The sequence below is a fragment of the Myxocyprinus asiaticus genome, chromosome 39 (genome assembly GCF_019703515.2).
Source record: "Myxocyprinus asiaticus isolate MX2 ecotype Aquarium Trade chromosome 39, UBuf_Myxa_2, whole genome shotgun sequence".
NCBI classification, from domain to species: domain Eukaryota; kingdom Metazoa; phylum Chordata; class Actinopteri; order Cypriniformes; family Catostomidae; genus Myxocyprinus; species Myxocyprinus asiaticus.
This window is the reverse complement of record NC_059382.1, coordinates 11,328,941-11,348,523: the sequence shown is the minus strand read 5'-3', so window position 1 is coordinate 11,348,523 and position 19,583 is coordinate 11,328,941. Positions and strand designations below refer to the sequence as shown.

The 19,583-nt window shown below is 38.4% G+C and overlaps 1 protein-coding gene across 1 annotated transcript in view; it reads left to right on the top strand.

Annotated features, from left to right (window-relative positions):
• The first annotated feature begins 366 nt into the window (after window positions 1–366).
• dchs1a (dachsous cadherin-related 1a) overlaps window positions 367–19,583 on the top strand; it is a 171,062-nt gene continuing 151,845 nt past the window's right edge. Inside the window, exons 1-2 of the mRNA XM_051678446.1 lie at window positions 367–520; window positions 14,601–16,421. Coding sequence (XP_051534406.1) covers window positions 14,622–16,421 — 1,800 coding nt within the window. The 5' untranslated portion in view covers window positions 367–520; window positions 14,601–14,621. The remainder of the gene's footprint in view (window positions 521–14,600; window positions 16,422–19,583) is intronic.

Genomic DNA, 19,583 nt, shown 5'->3' with positions numbered 1-19,583 from the left:
AAGGTAAGCACAGTAAATTCACTTCCCTCAGAAGAAGATTTGGCGGCACCAAAGTCTGACCAAATCAAATCTCACAATGTTTTGACACGCCACGTTGGCGCCCCCCGTCGATTAGGTGTCGGTATTACTACGCTCCTACACGTGGTTCATGAATATTCATGCTGGAGTGGGTTGCCGTTGTAGGTGTCGAGTTTCACTCCAGCAGTTTGAGAGCGTGTGTGTTGGGAAGTGTGGATTCAAGAGTTGGATGCTGACGGACTGATTTCATCCTGTCTGCTGCGCGCACTTTGGGGGAGAGAGCTGTTTTGAATTGGTGCAGTGTATTTTAAGCTTGACAACAGCAGGAAACTGGATGTTTAAAATTGGAAGTTATTACGGCACGCAAATGATAACTTGGAAGATGGATATAATCTAAAAGGGATTTTGGCTAAAACGACATAGCATTTTTGAGCGGTTTTCAATTGGTCGTTGCTTTGCCACAGGCTGGATCTCTCTCATTGCAAAGCGAGAACAGATGAGTGTAAGTGTTGCATGACTGAAATGCGTCAGTGATGATGAACTTGCTCACTCTTGTGACTTTACACCCCGTCGTGAAGCGACGCGAAATACTAGAGCGCTCCTGTTATAATCAATGCTCTCGCTTGCAATGTATAGACAACTTTGTGTTATACATTTATTATAATGGGAGCTTTCTTATTTTGTCGCATCACTAGTTTGTAGTGTAGATTGTTAGTAACTCTTCGTGCAGTAGTGTGATATCACAATAACATAGGGGAATCTAAGTTTTGGGATTTCAATTGCGTTAGTAGACAATAAATGTACTGCACATAGATCATTGCACTTACTCATTTTATGTTATAGAAGATTGGTTGGCCATACGTTTAGCTTAAATTGCATGCAAAATCGAGTCGTACTGTTACAGTTGCATGTTCGATCCAGATTAGTGTCTTACAAAGGTAAGACAACTGAGATGTAAGGAATATTTTTAACTGTTGGAGAAGTGTTTATTTATTTATTTATTGTTGTTATTATTTTTCCTTTTTTCTCTCGGAAATTAGGAATATTACCGATAATGGATTTACACTTCAGTTCAGCTCTGCTTGCATCTATGGTCCAGTGCAATTCATGTGCACATTAGATAAAGGAAGATGTTCCCAAAAAGATATATTGAAGAGTCAGAACATTGCTCCGAGCTGTTAGTGATTCAACAATTAAGCATACAGTATAATAATGCAACTGCTACTGATATTTGTTGATATTATTTTATGACCATAACTTACAAGATGCATTTAAAGTCTGTTGGTTAAAAGATATGCTGTGGTTCACTTTGCTTGCAATTGCTGCAACTTTACCACTGAGCTTCAGTTATTTGTTTATTCTGCACCCCTATGTTTAATCTCGTTTGGCATTGCTGTAACCCATGCACAGCCCACAAAATGCTCCCAACTAACTTTTACTGTTGCATAACATTTGTTGCTCCTTAAGAGAATTAATGGAGAATGTTCAGTACGTGACTGCCCACAACTGTCACTATTTTTGTGGTAACCTGTATAAACGTTGGGAGGTGGGTTTCTGAAGTCTCGGCTTCCAATATATACAAAGTTTGCTTTATCGAAATTATACTAAACAAACCATAACCCAAATTAATTTATTTGATTTCAACTCCAACAAATAAAAGTGATATTAAAAGCAAGATCTGCAAGATTTCCAATTAAATTACAGTTTAATATGTTTCCTGAGCTTTCTTGGCTGGAATATTTGAGATGATATTTTTGGCGATGTGTTGAACCTCAAGGAAATCAGTTGCGGAATAATGGGGCAGATGTCCAGTGGTAATTTATTTAACTTACTTGACATGCCAGAGCATATAGCTAGATTTTCTCTCCTTGCAAGACATTCCTTTTAAATTGTTTCATCTGTGGAATTCTTTTGTTAGCTGTTGAGAAGTGCTGTGCTTTTGTGTTGGTGACTGGCAGAGGTTCCTCCAGACCACATTCCAAATCTCCCTCTAAGGACTATAATAATTAATATTCATTAAGATAGCAGGGCTGTTTTCAGCCACTGTGGATTTGCTTTTATATAGCTATCACACTGTATAACCAACTTGGTTGATTCCCATCTCTCCGGTTAATTGTTTTATGTTGATGGCTGCCATAGTGCGATACCACAATTACTTAGCTACTGTTCCCACCTCCCTCTTTAATCTTAGAGACTATTAGAATATAAAGCACCGCCCATTGTTGCTCTTCAGTCCATTTGTAAAACACCACATGTTTGCACTATAGGTTTGGGAGTTTTTGGGAGTGATCCATTGGTTTGGTGAGTCACATCCTATTTAATTGTTTTATTCACTTTGTTCTGATGTCGTGAGCTTGAAAATTAACCACGTTCCTCACGCAAATAAGCAGGCTGTATCAGGTTGTTTATTTTATAATGGTGTTTAAATCAGAACAGCATGTTTGATTTGACAGCCACGGTAAAACATGCAGAATCTAATAAATCAAAGATAAAACTAGAAGGCGACTGTGCACTAGACAGGAAGTGTAGCTGATTCTGGAGTGAGTCAAGCTGAAGAAAGGTTTAGAGTTTGAGCCATTTTTATTAGTCACTGGACCAAGGGAAAATTATAAGGTTTGCAAAGAAAACAAGCCCAGAATTGATGTTCGACTCTCAGACAGTGCAGAACCAGGTCGAACGCTGAAGGGCTTTCAAGACATTCCAGGGATTATGTCACCCGACTCTCATCCCAACGGACAACCAGTTAATTTCTCATCTTTGACCCTGACCTCGGGTGAGCTGAGATCTGTTCGGATCTTGGAATAAAAGAAAAATGGGGTCATTACACAATCACACACACACACAACTTTACATCACTCTTGATCTCATCCCTTTGGCTCAAGGAAGGATTCGCTGATGATCAGACAATTCCAGTACCTCAGCTGTGGTGTAGTTAAAATCATCCTTACAGGTCCCTGGTGTAATACTAAACCTCAATGCCGCTGCAGCATATGCTCTCCAGAGTTGTGTGCAGAGCGGACTGCAGAGCAAAACAGAGACTGCATGCCAGAGGGTTGTTGCCCATGCATCTGCATTTCTCATTATGTTCTGAAGAAAGGTGTGTCTGTACACATGTCTTGTACAGCCATGTAGGGTCAGTGGGTGAACCTCTTATTATATTTTCCTCCTGCTTTGTTTGTGTGTAACAGTTAAAATTTAAGCTGGTAATTGAAAGGTTGTTAGTGACCCATAAAAGGTGATCTATGAACTATTGCCATTGTGCCTTTGGGCACTTAGGTGTTGGGGTGCGGGTGGTGTAACTCATTCTGCACTGTTTGTGCTACAGACATTAATATTAGCAATCTGACATGTAAAATTTCACCTGGTGGACGATAAATCGGATAAAAAAATCCCATATACCTACAGTGAAGGAGGGACTTGAGCCATATCTAGAGACATAGGGGTCAGCCTTCTTGATTTGGGCCAGTAAGCAACCATCCAGAGCACTTTAGCAACCACATAGCAATGTGCTAAATCCATTCAGAACACCTTAGCAACCACAGGTGTTCTCTGGACCCTGGCAAACATTCGTGGTGGGGACTTTTGTACAGGCAAGCACCAAAATAAAATTGTATTTTCTGTGCTAAAGGAAAAGTAACAGTGGATGCCAAATATTTTTGCAGATATAAGTCAAAGAGACAAAGACTTGACCTTAGATAGTACAAAAACGTAAAAGGCATAACTGTCAAAGTGCCATTTGTAATGAGTGTAACCTAAATTTCCTAACTGTAAGATAGAGGAAGCCAAAATACTGTGGCAATGGCTTATATCTCAGCCCGCTGTGGATATTTTTTTGATTGTGGGTGCAACAACTGAAATATAGGGCTCTCCATATGGCAACAGGCATGCCGGACATGTTACCTTTCTTTGAAACTATCTGTAAATGGGATGGTATAGCCTGTGTTCAGTTAAAACTACACACAGTGAGCTTCATAAACTGTGCACTGAACTTGTCCGCTCGCTGCCACCAGATGTTTCCAATCTCTCACCGTAACCGAAGCTGTATCAGCTGGTGTCATGTTCAAAGGGCCCAGCAGCACGTGTGGTTCTTTGTTTTCTTCAGCTTATAGACCTTCTTCCACAAACATTTCCACAAACACACTCAGCAGGTGTGAGGGTGTGGGAAAAATATGGTCCTCTGAAACCAGAACATCCTAAATACTGGCCAAACCACGGCTGATTGGGCCTCATGATTTCCCATGCCACACGTTCATTTAATGTAGATTAGGAGCAAACGTACTGTACATATCTAAGGCTCACAGATGGTTTTCTTCTTTCCCACCAGCTCATGCAGAGTACATCTCCTATGTTTTTCACTGAACTACTGTAAAGAGTACATACGTTGAGTTGAGCTAAAGGCACAGTGTCGCTACATGAAACAGTCTGGGTACATTCAAAGTGGAAGTGTGTTATTTCTGGTGAAAAACTATACAGCTCACGATCCTGAAGGGAAACAATCCAGCCATTAGAAAATCGTGGCAAACAAAGCGCGCTGAATGAGCACTGCAGCCAGAGGCGTTTCTAGACCATTTTAACTTTGGGGGGGAGTTCTTGTAGGGGGTCAACTATATTATACCTTAAATGTCCCCTGTACACACACACACTATATATATATATATATATATATATATATATATATATATATATATATATATATATAAATTATGCTGTTTTGATATTTGCGTTGCAATTTTTTAAAGACAATTTTTTTGAAAGATTCACCAAATTTGAGTAAAACTTTTTACATTTTAATTTAAGAATATATAAACAATTAGACTCATGACAAATGTTTCAATTAGTCAATACCATGTCACCATGCTTTCTTTAGAATGACTAATGCAGTTAAATTCTTGGGTAAAATGAATGATAGGCTACATTAAGATTTTAGGTTAGAATTTAATCAGTAGGTTATAATCAGTATGTACAGGTCTTGTAAATGGTCACCATTTCCTTTAAGATACTTTTAAGAAATTTTAAGCAAATTTTTAAATTCACTAGTTCATTTTAAATGGTCCAGTGTAGCAAGTGAATTTTTAAATGCATGGATCTCTCTCAGTTACTATGAGTTTAAACAAGTTGCATGCATCGTAATTATATGTGACCAATAAGATGGCTTTAATGTGTTTTTTCTTCTTATCAGTATTATGTCTTTCAGTGTCTGTGGGCCTCTTATTAGAGAATGCGGTTGCTAATATTAAGCTCAATTCTCCGTTACTGAGCACACGTCCCCTCCCTTGTGATTGGTGCACCATACGTTAAGTATTTTATTGCTGAATGGTGTTCATAAAGAGGACACTGTGTTTGTTATCTTCCCTGTAAACTATTTAGTGCTTCTCTTGCATTCCGTTTGCAAGAGAAGCAGCAGGATCAACTCTTCAGCTTTGTTCTCTCTCTCCCGGTGAGATGTGCCTGTACCCAACAGTAGCCTACAAATCTTAATCTGTATATATTGTTAGGTTGAAGTGCGTTGATGTGGTGAGCTTAGTGTAAGGTAAGAGCCTTTCTCACTTAGGTAAGGCATTTATTTGGGCTTTAGTAGGGTGGGTTATAAGGGTTCCAATTTTATGTTTTTAAGTGTATTCATAATAAATTTGCCATTGCAGGTGCCATCAGAGTCACTTCATTGTTTTGTCAAACTTCTCGCACTACATTTGTCTCGTTTCTTTACTGTACAGTGCAAAACATTAAATTAAAGACAGTGGGGAAAAAAATACCTTATGTTATTTATAGTAAGTGTATTCTGTATGTTGTTCCAAAAAAGAAAACCCGACAGATACACATACAAAAAATATTTTACAACGAATGCTTGCCAAATAAATGCGATCTATAACGTGTTGGGTTCAGGTGCATTCAGTAAGACAGAAAATCAGATTTTTTGATAATAACATGGGAAATTGTGCTATAAAAGTAACTTAACTTACACTTTTACTCCAGCACGTATAATCCACTTTAAGCAGATCTGAAACTGGAGCTGGCAGGTCCAAAGATATGAAACTAACACTGAAATTCTAACTTATCTCCAGAAATTGTTGGCTGAAATATCTTGCAGAAATTCGTTTGACATTCGGTTTCTTCTACCCGTGCTATCTGGAGCCGACAATTTTACAATATTATTAGCACAATTAGGTTAAAGAATATATGACTATATCACACAGGCATAAAGCACTGAACTCAAACGGTCAACGCTTGTTGTAGCTGGAGAATTATGCCTAAAAATGCTCCGATGGGCTTTCATTAACAAGCGCTTGTAAGGGACCATCTGAAAATTCCACCCACAGCACTGAAGTGTTAGAGGTGTCCAAGTATTCATTCATTCATTCGTTCATTCAATAAAGTGTAAGTTATGTAGTGTTGTCACGGTACCAAAATTTCAGTAGTCGGTACCTTTATAATTTCACGGTTACCGACTCGATACCAGTTTCGGTACCACAGCATAAATATACTAATATGACAATGTGCTATTGAACACACCTGATTAGCCTGTTTAAAAAGTTACTTTTTAATGTAAATATAAATTAAAAGAAATCTATGTTTCCTTCAAGTGTTTCTCAATCAAGGATGCATTGCTTAAGTGTTTTTAAGTAGCGCACTACTTAAATCTGTTTTATTCTTTACCAAATCATGCTTTCCTTTTTGTTATTATTATTATTTTCCAGAACTCCTTTTTTTAGTTTAATTTCATCATCAAAATGGTGTATAATCAATTCATTCTTAAACCTTTTAACAAGTGAAAATGGAACTTTTCAACATGTCGTCATTGCATTTATTTTTTGCCAAACTTTTATTTAACAGCAGTCTTGCTTTGGTATATTGCTTCATTATTATAGTGAATATTACATTTTACAATACATTTGTAATATATTTCTGTCACAATTTCTTACATTTCAGGGCTCTAGCTTCTATTTTGAAACATGCTTTTATGATGTGTATTTTTTGCCTGCATCTTCACTTTCCGGATAAACAGTTTGCGACACTTAAGTCACGTCTGAAATTTCATCTCTTTACACTGGTCTTTGAGTCTGACGAATGAAATGTAGGACACAGTTTTGGAGTGTTTGTATTTTGTGTTTTAGATTACTGTTGTTTGTGTGTGTGGTAATTTTAAATGTTATGTTTTAAATTGTATTACTGGGTATTGCTGTGTTGTTTTAAATGCTTTATAAATAAAGTTGAGTTGCGATTAAAGCGCAAATGCTGTGATTTAATTATATAAATATATATACAACATGTTGTGAATGATTCTCAATATGTAAGAGTGGTCAGATTTATACATTCATTCAAAGTATGCAGCTCTTCCACACTAAGATTGCAGCCTTTATTGGTTTAATAAATCACACTAGGGCATGTCACAATTTTAATTTGATTGTCCATTTCAGTGTAAGGAGTAACAGAGCACGCGCTCAAAATTAGCATTTTAAAGCAGCCATGTGTCAGTCATATTGCACGCTGGTACCGGATTGAGTCGGTGCTCGGTACTACCGGTACTGCAGAAACACTGGTATCGTCACATCTTTTTTATTTTAGTATCGACTTAGTATCGAAGTACCGGTACTTTTGACAACACTAAAGTTATGCATACAATTAACAATCTTTAGTTTGTGTTTAATACAGAACATGCAAGTCAGTTGCATTGAACACTTGGCCACCGGTGACATTTTAGCACTGTGTGTGGACTTTTCAGACGATCTCTTATGAAGAATATTATTATGCATTCATAATGCATTGATGTTTTGTTTAAATATAATTTGTTTGGTCTATTTATTATGATGTGGGGTCACTGAACTCTCAGTGGGATGGAAAATGAGAATACCACTCTTACCATTCTACCGCTCCAATTTAGGGGGGCCACTAGGTGGGCCAGTCCTATTGACATGGGGGCACCGTGTACTTTGTGATCTGTGTACATTGGGCACATTGTATTTCATGCTCTCATGAAAGATGTTATGTTCACAGTCTTGTATTTGTATTTTATTTATTTATTTTTGTCTTTTTTCCTAATTTTCAAATATTTTTTTGCTTAAACAATTGCCCTGCCCCAATAACTAAGACAAAAAAACCTTCCTAATGGCTATTTTAGTTGGCTAGAATGAACTATTGTAAAAAAGAATAAACTAAATGTAATTGTGCGAACATGTCCTAGGGAGGGAATTTTAGTGCAGGGAGCTGCTTGGAGAAAATAAACCCAATTAAATTGCAGTGAACGATTCTTTCGTTCCTTTTCTAGTTTGTCATGTAAGAAAAAAGCACATAACAGCAGTGTCAATTTAAAATGCTTATAGCAATCAAACTCTAAGTCCGTCGTCAGGACGTGAAACGCCCTGTAAAACTGGGACTTCTGGTCACCCTATAGTGGGCACTGTTGCACTCTATCACAAAAATTATTGTTTTCACTCAGGTTTCCCAAACACTCCCCCTGTCTGACATTGGTTGCCCTAACAGACCATCCCACCCAAAGCTAGTGACATTCGTTGAGCCAAAATTGGTGTATCGGGCTGGTTGCGATGCTGAAAAAAACGCTATTTAATAATATTCATTTTAAGCAATTTATTTTCAGATAAATCTGCCTCCAAACAGAATGTTGTTGCAAACTAAACAAAGCAAATTGTGGTTGGTCACTGTACATGGCGGCCAAACGGTCTCTTGTCATCTAAGTGGGCGGTTATCAGCCAGAATAAACTGCAACTTGGATCAGACCTTTTGCCCTTTATTTAAGGCTACGACGTTATAATAAATGAAGCCCAACATCTAAGCTACATTCACACTGCATCTGATTGTGGCCCAAATCTGATTTTTTCACTCACATGTGACACAGATATGTTAATTTGATGATCGTGTGAACAGCCAAAAGCACTTTGAATCTGACTTTTTCAAATCTGATCTGGGCCGCTATCATATGTGGAAATAAATCAGATATGTATCTGATTTTTTTCCAATGTGTTTTTGGTGTGAATAGCCAGATCAGATTTAATGTGATTTTTACATGAATCTACCTCAACATTCGTCTTTTGCACGCTTGATTTCCAGCTTATAGGCTATACGCCTGTTATATTTTAAAACTTTAAAGAGCAAGTCATATCTGTCCAGTTAATGCATTCAGTTTCTTTTTAAGGAATGAAAATAAAAGTATGGGCTTCAACAGTTAGGTTCAGCGATTTGTTTGAATTACACGTTAAATATGCATATGAAAAGATACAGATGTAGATTTTATAACGGCGCTCTTTGCTCGTGTCACTCGCTCAGAAAAAATAGTTTCTATATTTCTCAAACTGTATCAAAATGCGAATGCAAGCCAGTCAATTGAAATCTGAAATAAAGATAACTCTTCTTACTTCACATATATGTAATGCTGTTTTCCCTGCTCTTTCGATTTTATGGTGCGTTTCTCTTGTAGGTAATATTACACTTGAACATCGATGATTGTTTAAATTGCACCATACGAAGGCAAATGACTACATAAAAGTACTTTACCATCAATGGTCTTTCTCCATCAAAAAAAGGATAATTACATTTTTTACATTATTCATACTATAATGATGAACATGCTGGAGTTTGTTATAGCCTACGCATGTTCAAGGAGTGCTACATGCATGCGGATCAGTTTAGGAGTGTCAGCTGTTCAGACCAGTGTCTGATATGGGCTACATTTAGAATGTCATGTGAACAACCTTACAAAAAATTGAGTAAAAAATCAGATCTGGGCTACATTCAGCTGCGGTGTGAACATAGCCGCTGTGTTACAATGCTTAGTGGGTGGTGTATTTGAATCTTTGAAATATCCCATTATTGTAGATACGTGCTTCAGCATGAGGCTTTTCTCGCCAAGTCTCTGTCTCACTGCTAAACTCAAAGGATCTCAAAGTGAGTGATTTGTTCACCCATAAATTGTATTGGAATTGATCAAGACATAGCCTTATTGGCCAGATTTGTTGCTTTCCTGGATTTCTCCTAGTTATCCTGTAAAAGCAAGACATTTGAGGAAAATAATCCCAGTATGACAACATGTTTGTTTGAGATCAAGCGAAAGTCAAAGTTCATTTGGCCAGCCACTATACATCCTTTAAAATGGAAATATTTGAGTTGCCCTGCATTCAAATTGATGGTGTTACTTTATTGTCACTTAGGTTTTTTTTTTTTTTTAGGACTGTTTTGACTTTCAGGGCTGTTTCTCACTCAGCTTTTACACTGAAGTGTCCAATAAGTTGTCTTTACTTCATTCTCCCTTTCATTCTAACCAAAATTAACTTTTGAAAAAACATAATTCTTTAAAGTGGTGTTTGCAGTCACTACAATCTTCCAGTGCAAGCATTGTTTGAGGTGTTAGTGCGCTGACAATGATGTCTTCCACTGGTTGGGAAAACTTTTTGGACACAGTGATAGATGATCAGTTTTGGTCTGGCCAGATGTGGCTGTTCCTAGTTCTCCCCCGATGTCTTGGCCAAAGTGGTTTCAGTGTTTAAAAGAGCCACTCAGATCTTTGGAACTATTGTTTGAAATCAAATGGAGGAAGGCAGACACAATTGCTTAAATATTAGTGGTCTGCAAACCCACAAATCCGCTATCTCCTTTTCTTGGGAGGGAAGATTATACAAATACAAAAATACCCTGAGGTGGTTGGATTCAGCAGGTGTGAACCGCTTAGAGACTGTTATTAAATGTTATTGGGGGCATTCTTTTAAGTAAATTGAGCAGAGCTGTTTTCATTTTAGCTCTGTTAGACTTTGTCAAGGGATATACTCTGCCTCACACAAAGTGTTTTCTTTTTTCTTCAAAGGGGCCATTTTCTATAATTAAACCACGTGCCTTTTGTTGTATTATGTGGTCTGGGTCAAACACATGACCCAGCACTGCAAAGATGCCCAAAGATGGAAAGTCAGAAACCGGGATATAACACTACCAGTATACTCTTATAATATTTGCAGAATAGTAAGATACAAGTCCAGCGTCCTGACCTTTAAACTAGGAATGTAATCTCTATGAGCATTTGTCCATTATATAAATAAATAGATAATAAATAAAGCCATATGTATCCCTTGGAAAATCTTTTAAGTCTGGGCAATGATCCACTGCATGGTGAAGTAGTTGCAACCTTCCTATTTAGTTGGAATCCAGGAGACCTTATCTTCATGCCACATAGTTTAACAAGGCATTAAATGCAAGAATAAAAATTTATTTTGGACAGAAAATAGCAGTGGTCTTGGTTCATTTGCCGTGGTACATGTCCAGACCCTTGGAGGTCTGCTGCAGCTGTTAGTTAAAGTGGCAGTGCCCGTTGAATATATCTGTGTGCTTCATTCAGTCTTTGAGGAACAGAGCATATCAACTTGTCGTCTGGATAGCGAATAAAAAAAAAAGTACTTACCTTTAAGCCATCCCAGATGGGTTTGACTTTTTGTCTTCAGCAGAACCGAGATGAAGAATTTTATTAACCTATTTCAGCTCTGTTTGTCCATACAATGAAAGTAAATGGGTGCCATCAGGCTGCTGGCTGTTTGTCAGTCCAAAAGGCATAATTAGGCAGCATACAAGTAATCCACATGACCCCATTTGATCAATTAATGTCTTGTGAAGCAAATCAATAGGTTTGTGTAAGAAACAAATTGATAATTAAAACATTTTTAACTTTAAATCGTTGCTTCCTGCCAGTGCTGGATTGCTGTTTGAAATGACCTAACACTAGCATTTCATTCGTTGCTCTTTTGTAAAAGAGCACGCTTCCGACTTCTCACGTTAACGTGCCATTGCATTTATGTCACGCGACGGTAACGTGATGCGTCGATTGCTGGCAGGAAACGATTTTTAAAAGTTAATAAAGTTTTAACTATCCATTTATTTTTTACACAAACATATCGATTTGGTTCAGAAGACATTAACTGATCGACTAGAGTCATGTGGATTAATTTTATGCTGCCTAAATATGCCTTTTGGACCGTCAAACAGCCAGCAACTTGATGGCAACCATTTACTTGCATTGTACGGACAAACAGAGCTGAAATCTGCTTATAAAAATCTCCATTTCAGTTCTGCTGAAGAAGGAAAGTCATACACATCTGGGATGGCTTAAAAATAAGAAAATTGTGAGAGAAAATTTCAAAATTTTAGGGTAATGAGTGGCAGTTTCATTTTTGAGTAATAAACACAAATGACCACTTTTGACACTTAACATTTAATAAACTTTAAGATTAATGCTTTTGTTAGATATAGACCTAATTTTTAACTCTTAAAAGCTTTACTTTTGAGTAGGAGTGCTTGATATGCATATTATACATTATTCTATGTTGGAGGGATTGTGTGTGGGATGTGTATGTGTGTGCTTAAACTCTCTTAAACATCTGAGAGTGTTTCTGCTCTCTGTGTGTGTTGTAGTCCCTGTGATGGTGACAGACTGAAATTAGCTTTGGATTTCAATATGCACAGGGCAGGCTTCCAGCAGACCCCAATTACAATGCAGCAAAGCTAGAGAGGGTGCAGGGCAGACTGCGTGGAGCCCTCCTGGTCTGCTCCCTTGCTCAGACTCTCACACACACACACACACCTCGTCACTACCACAGAATTGACAGACTACGGCAATGAGGCGCGCAGCACACACAGATCTTACTCAGACACACAGGCACTGACACACACTTTTATATGGACACCTGTATCATCAGACTCATTCACACATGCATTGAAGCTGAACCACATGTGCAGCTGTAAGATTCAACAGCACCCTTGCTTAATCTGGAGTTGGTAACTGAGTTAAGCCTGCACACACACACAGACATACTCACCTACTTAATAAAAACCCCGTGGGGCTAAAAAAACAAAACAAAAAAAAACAAACAAAAAAAAAACAGTTTTGCAGAAGGAGAAAATGTAGCTGGAGAAAAACCTTTTTAAACCACCAGAGGGAGCCTTTCTGATCCATTTTTAATGTTTGATGGATGACAGAGGAAAACATTTTCCTTATGATTCAGTTTTTATTGACTGACTTTTTGAAACCATATGAAATGTGGTCATGATGGTAAAGAATTTTATTTAAGTGAAGTCATTCCTTGTGCATTGATTGAGAATGACATGATTATTTCCCTTTGGCTGAAATTGATTCTGTGACTCTGCTTGGTAATGCAGATGGTGACAGGCTCATCCTAAAACTGCTCATGTCTTCATTTTGTCTAATGATCTATCTTCAGGCTCTGGATAAGTCTTAGGTTGTCAGATAGAAAATCATGTTGCAATGTGTGAGTGTTTAAATCTATTTATTACACAGCAGTCTGGAAAACTTGATTATGAATAGTCAGTTGCATACAGCGGTCAGATATTTTGTAAATAGTGTTTCCTAATGGTTCTCTTTCATTTCACATAATAAAATAATTTCAGAATTTTCAACTCAAATCAATATTTCATGCACATTTATGTTATTTTGCAAGCTGTTGTGTCATAAGCATAAAATGTACAATTAGTTGCTCATTATCACAAAATAAACCCCTTTAGGATGATACAGGACCCTACTGCAGCGTTCGTTGGCGTCCTGATCACCCTATCTGTGTTTATTTTGCGATAATGACCAGCTGAATGCACATTATCCCTTGTGTGGTACTGGTCACCCTCTCTTGTACACTTTTTATCTGAAAATATCTTAGTGTTGTTTCAAGGAATTCAGTCAAAGGCAGAGTCAAATGTGGGGTTCAGTTGCCCCTTTGCACATGAACATAATTAAATACCTTTTCCTGTAGTACTTTTATTCCACAAAGGGAGCTAGCAAACCACGCATTATTCCTCGGATTTTAAGCTCTTCCATAACTTTCAGTCTTTCATCTGCTTTCTGCTTTGCAGATTCCTAATACGTGAATAGTTTGGTTGGATGAATCAAGCTCTTCTAACAAGTGTACATAAATATTTTAGCTCCTGTCTTACTGAATGTTTATAATTCATTTACCAGCCCAGTGGACCTAATCTTGGAATCATCTACTGTATTAAAGATTTTGTTTCACAGTTTTAACAATAAGGTTGTCATAGTTTGCAGGTCTGTGGCCCACAATATATATGGATGAGGAATTACTAATTCCTTGTATAAAGAGGGGCTGGGTGAACACTTAGAGACCTTAATGGTTATAATATATTAGAATTGGACAACCAGCATTATAGTAGCTTTATACAGTCAAAAGGATTGGCCAATGATACATGACCTACCCTGATTTACTTTGAATGGAGACTGATTCATTTTCAGCTGTCTTTTTTTTCCTTTTTCTGTTAATTTCCAGTTGCATTGTGGTTTGTGTTTCAGTTAAGCTGCAGGAATAAGGTATTAACTGATTTGGTGAGAGTAAAATGCAGGAACAACCTGTGTGCACAGTACGTGCCACTGTGTTATTAAAAAGAGTACATGTGGAAAGTTAAAGCATTCTTGTCATAACTGTAACCGAGCCTACTTGTGTAATACAATCTTTTTATATTTATGTAAAATGCATTCTTTTTTTTTACAATTTTGGATGAATATTTGACAGCTCTCTGTTATTTCACTTATGCTTGGTTCTCTAACTGTCTTTTTCCTTTTCTCCTGTCAGGTTTTGTAAGAAGCATTTTAAATGAAGAGCGTGACTTTGCAAGAAGGAAGGCCGATTATGGATCTATTACATCATAACCGGACTTTAAATTGGTGGATATTGGTGGTCCTCTATATGGCGCTAGAACTCATGACAACCCACTCATCCATAGTGCTTGGCACATTGCAGCTGCAATTGGATGAAGAGCAGCCAGCAGGTACTGTGGTAGGTGACATCAGTGCTGGCCTGCCACCTGGAATGACTGCATCCCACTACTTCATCTCAGATCATCAGGGTACAGGTGTTGGTACAGATCTGGACATCGATGAGAGTACGGGCATCATAAAAACTGCAAAGGTGTTGGACCGGGAAGAGCGGGACCGTTACAGCTTCATAGCTGTCACTATAACTGGTATAACCGTTGAAGTCACCATCCTAGTTAATGACATCAATGATCATGCACCAATGTTTCCCAGAAAAAGAGCCACATTTAAAATCCCTGAACAGACAACCATTGGCACTAAATTTCCTCTTGAGCCTGCTGTGGATGCAGACGAGGACCAGCTAACTACACAAGGCTACATTATAACAGATGGAAATATAGGACAGGCTTTTCTTCTTGAAACCAAAAGAGGATCCAACAAAGTCCTTTACTTGGATTTGGTGGTCAATGTGGTTTTAGACAGGGAGACAAGATCAGCATATACTCTGCTCTTGGAAGCATTTGATGGTGGTTCACCCAAGCGGACAGGACAGATGATCCTGGACGTGACTGTACAGGACATCAACGACAATGCCCCCGTCTTTAACCAAAGTCGTTACCATGCAATGATCTCCGAGAACCTTCAACCCAGGAACAATATACTGCAGGTTTTTGCTTCAGATGCTGATGAGGGTAACAATGGCTTGGTGATCTATGACATCAATCGAAGACAGAGTGACCCTGATTATTACTTTGTCATTGACTCTCACACTGGAGTTATCACTCTTAACAAGCCTTTGGATTACGAGATGAGAAGAGTCCATGAACTTGTGGTGCAAGCACGGGACAATGCCACTCAGCCAGAAGTCACCAACGCCTTTGTGACCATCCAAGTACGAGACTACAATGACAACAAGCCCACCATGACCATAATCTTCCTCAGTGAAGATGGTTCTCCACGCGTATCTGAAGGAGCACAGCCTGGCCAGTATGTGGCTAGGATTTCGGTCACAGACCCAGATTATGGCGAATACGCCAATGTCAACGTATCTTTGGAGGGTGGCGATGGAAAGTTTGCTTTGACCACCAAAGACAACATCATCTATCTCATCTGCATTGACGAGATCCTTGATCGTGAGGAGCAGGACTACTATGAACTCATAGTCAAGGCCACAGATTCTGGTACCCCTCCTTTACGGGCAGAGTCCTTGTTCACCATTCAGGTCACAGATGTCAACGATAACCCCCCTATATTCGACCAGCAGGAGTACACTAAGGTCATACCAGAGGTAGCCTTTCCAGGTCATTTTCTACTGCAGGTAACAGCACGGGACAAAGACCAGGGCCCTAACGGGGATGTTCAATACACCATTCTAAAGAATCAAGGAACTCATTCAGACTGGTTCAGTGTTGATGCAGTCACTGGGATCATCACTACCCTGACCCAGCTAGATTACGAGACGGACCCTATGCCAATTATAACTGTGGTAGCCACTGACCGGGGTCGACCATCATTGTCCTCTACAGCTGTGGTCAAAGTGATCTTACAGGATGTAAATGACAATGAACCTGTTTTTGGGAGCAAGTTCTACAATGCATCCATTAAGGAGAATGTTGCAGTAGGGACCTGCTTTATGGAGGTAGGACTATCATCTACAATAGCTGAATCTGTATTTTTCTGATTAATATGAAAATTTTTATAAATAAGCATGACCTTTTGAGCATAAAGTGTGAGAAAAGCCAAATGCAGGATTACTTTTGGTGTGCATTAAAGACAGATTAGTACAATGCTTTTTAAGAGTCTGTAAACTGAGTTAATGCAAACAATAATTTTAGGAAATTGTCTTGGAAAGCACGATGATGAATTGTAAGATATTAGGGTGCATTCTTAGGTGAGCTTTGCTTGGATTGGACAGCTTCAGTTGGGAGTTACCTGCTCTCCTTCATTACTGGCTGTCCTCACCTTCACCTCACAATGGTTTCCACTGTAGTGCACAAGGTAGTGCAGAGGATCGTTCAGTTAAAGGCAAACACGCTGACCACTGCTCATGTCAAATTGTGATATCAGAAAAAGTGTGAGAATCTAAGTTTGCAATTTTGTCTCTTCAGGCCTATAATTCTTAACCTCAGTTGCCTGCTGACTATGAAGGAAACAAGCCATTATTTCATTCTCTGCATTTTATCAGTGCCTGTATAGGGACTTAAAGGTGTTTTTCTAATAATGTTTTAATACAGGCAAATTCAAAGCTAGCAATACATTTCCTACTAAATCAAAATGTGTAATTTTGCATAGTCACATATCAAGTAAATGCTTTCTCTGTGGTGGATCTGTGCTGGCGGGTGTTGAGACACACTCCTCTGAAGTGACAGAGGGCCCGGCAGACGGGAACTTGGCCCTGGGGTCCCTCCAGAGAGAGGGAGGATTGTGGCTGGGAATAAAATAAGAAGTTTATAATAGTATTACTTCTCCCTGCAAATCAAGTGAGAATCAAATCTGATCAAAGTTGCTTCTGTCCTGCTGTCAGTTTCCATTCTTATTCAATGAGTGCTAATGATTTGTTGACAGTTGCTAAAAGGCCTGTGTTTCAACACTCTAATCCAGAACAATATAAGGAGTTTGTTACAAAGTCTATCCTTAAAACCATCAAAGCACTCTTGCCAAGCGCAAGGTCCAAACCAACTGTCTCTGAGGCTGTGGCATGATGACTGCAGTTGATGGAAGCTGGCATGCAAGTCCAGAGCAGTTGGGAGTTTGATGATGCACAGACTGCAGAAATCTCTGCCAAATCCACATCCAAGCATCACAGCACGGCACTTGACGAGTTGCTTTTTTCACTTCATCAGAGATCTTTGTGCGCAGAGTTCCCACCGTCTCCCTTTTTCTGAATCAAAGCTTCCATCCATTACAATGGGGTTATTGTGATTTACTGTTCTGAACTGGGCTTGATTTAATTTTTTCCAGTGCATCCCTCACAGCAGAGACTGATTAGTTTAATTTGTACTGGCACCACTGGTTTGCTACATTTTAGGTTTTGTCACTTTGCTTTTGCGTTAGTGGCTACCATTAAGCTGAGGAGTAATTAACTGAGTTTTATTTTACCAATAGTGAAATTTCCACCCTTTGAAGTGTGAAAACTCTAGTGATTATATATCCAGTTTTTTTTTTTTTAACCACAAAGATAACTTGTAGAAGACTTCTGGCATTGGAATCGAGGCTGCCTAATGTTATCAAACATGTTACCAAATTCTTGTAACATGACCATGACTCTATTATCAATTATTATATTGGCGTGAAAAAGCCAAAATATTATTCTACACTTTAAGCTTATTCGTTTTTTTTAAATCCCTAAACCAAGACCAAAATTTCAATTATAAATCCTTTTAGAGATTTCAAGCTTAGAGATTAGAGTCTCTAGTTTCATCCAATATGCCATGTAAAATTTTTATCTTGAAACAGCATGCTGATAAATACAATGACCACTAAAGTGGACTTTAGCGCTATTTTCCCTTTAGAAATCCTATTTTTACTATGTATTATTACACTGAGAATCAAAGGGTTCATCCAAAAGCTAAAATTGTTGTTTTCAGAGGCTTTATATGGAGTTACAAAGAAAAATAAGGTGCATTTCGAACTGTTCTGTGATCAGTGCAGATAGACAGCACACTGGAGGTTGCCATTCACTAAATAGGGTGCACGAGAGCATCCTATAACTGCAGCCAAGTGCATAGGAAGTGCAAATTGAGGGCATACATTTTTAGGAAAACATTTAAAAAAAATGTTTATTAGGCGCTACTAGTTACAAATCAAAAAGGGAAATGGACAATGCACTCAGCAGTCACGCTCTGGTCTCAGGAGGTTAAGGCATAAAATTAATTTTCAATGATATGTTTACTATTGTGAACCCTCTAATCATTTTGAAGGTTGACAAAGAAAAATGTAATGGTGAACTCTTTTAGGGGACATAGATGAAAGGCCTTTCCTGGGTAGATACTTAGAAATGGCCGGAACTCATCTGTTTTTTTGTCTCTGAGGCTAGGACACTTCACTTTTTCAGACCACTATTCACAACACACTCCAACTGCGGTCTTGGACATGCTCACCATTGGGGTGACGAGTATTTTTCACTGTGTGTAGACACTAGGCAACTGCATAATTGGTACATTTAGTCAAGTCTCCCTTTTCTAAATGATTTGAATTGAGTGAGCTGTGAAAGAGACGGAGTGTGGTTGCTCTGCAGGTCTCCACAGCACAATAAGGCAGGAAAGGCCTTTGTCCCATTCAGATTCATTGATGGCCCTGAACAATCATCTGCTAGCATAGTCTTGTTAGTGCTGCATTCTATTTCTAAAGCCTTTTATCGCCTTTTTTTCCCCTGAAACACTCATCTTTGGACTTGTGCTATTTTCCTGTGTTTGGCTATGTAATAGGCTAACAGTAGTGCTCCCATACATAGTATACTGGTCCGTTGGGATGAACGGAAATCAAGCCACTGTGTTTGGGATAAAGGCCTGTTCACACCAAATCCATGACAATTTTGCTAGACAAACTTCCAATGAAAGATCTGTTGACACAGAGACCGTAAAAAATCAAAACGAAAAACAATTTCACCCCTGTACAGTATGTGCCGCTGTTACTGTTCTTCAAAAATTAATACTTATTTCCTGCCCGAACCCTTCAGCATTCAGATGTCAATGCTAGAGTTTACTATATTGAAAGTGTTAAAGCATTTATTTACCTAATTTGTTTCATAATGTTCTTTCCATGTTTTTAATGCACTTTAAGGAATATAGAATCTGTATTT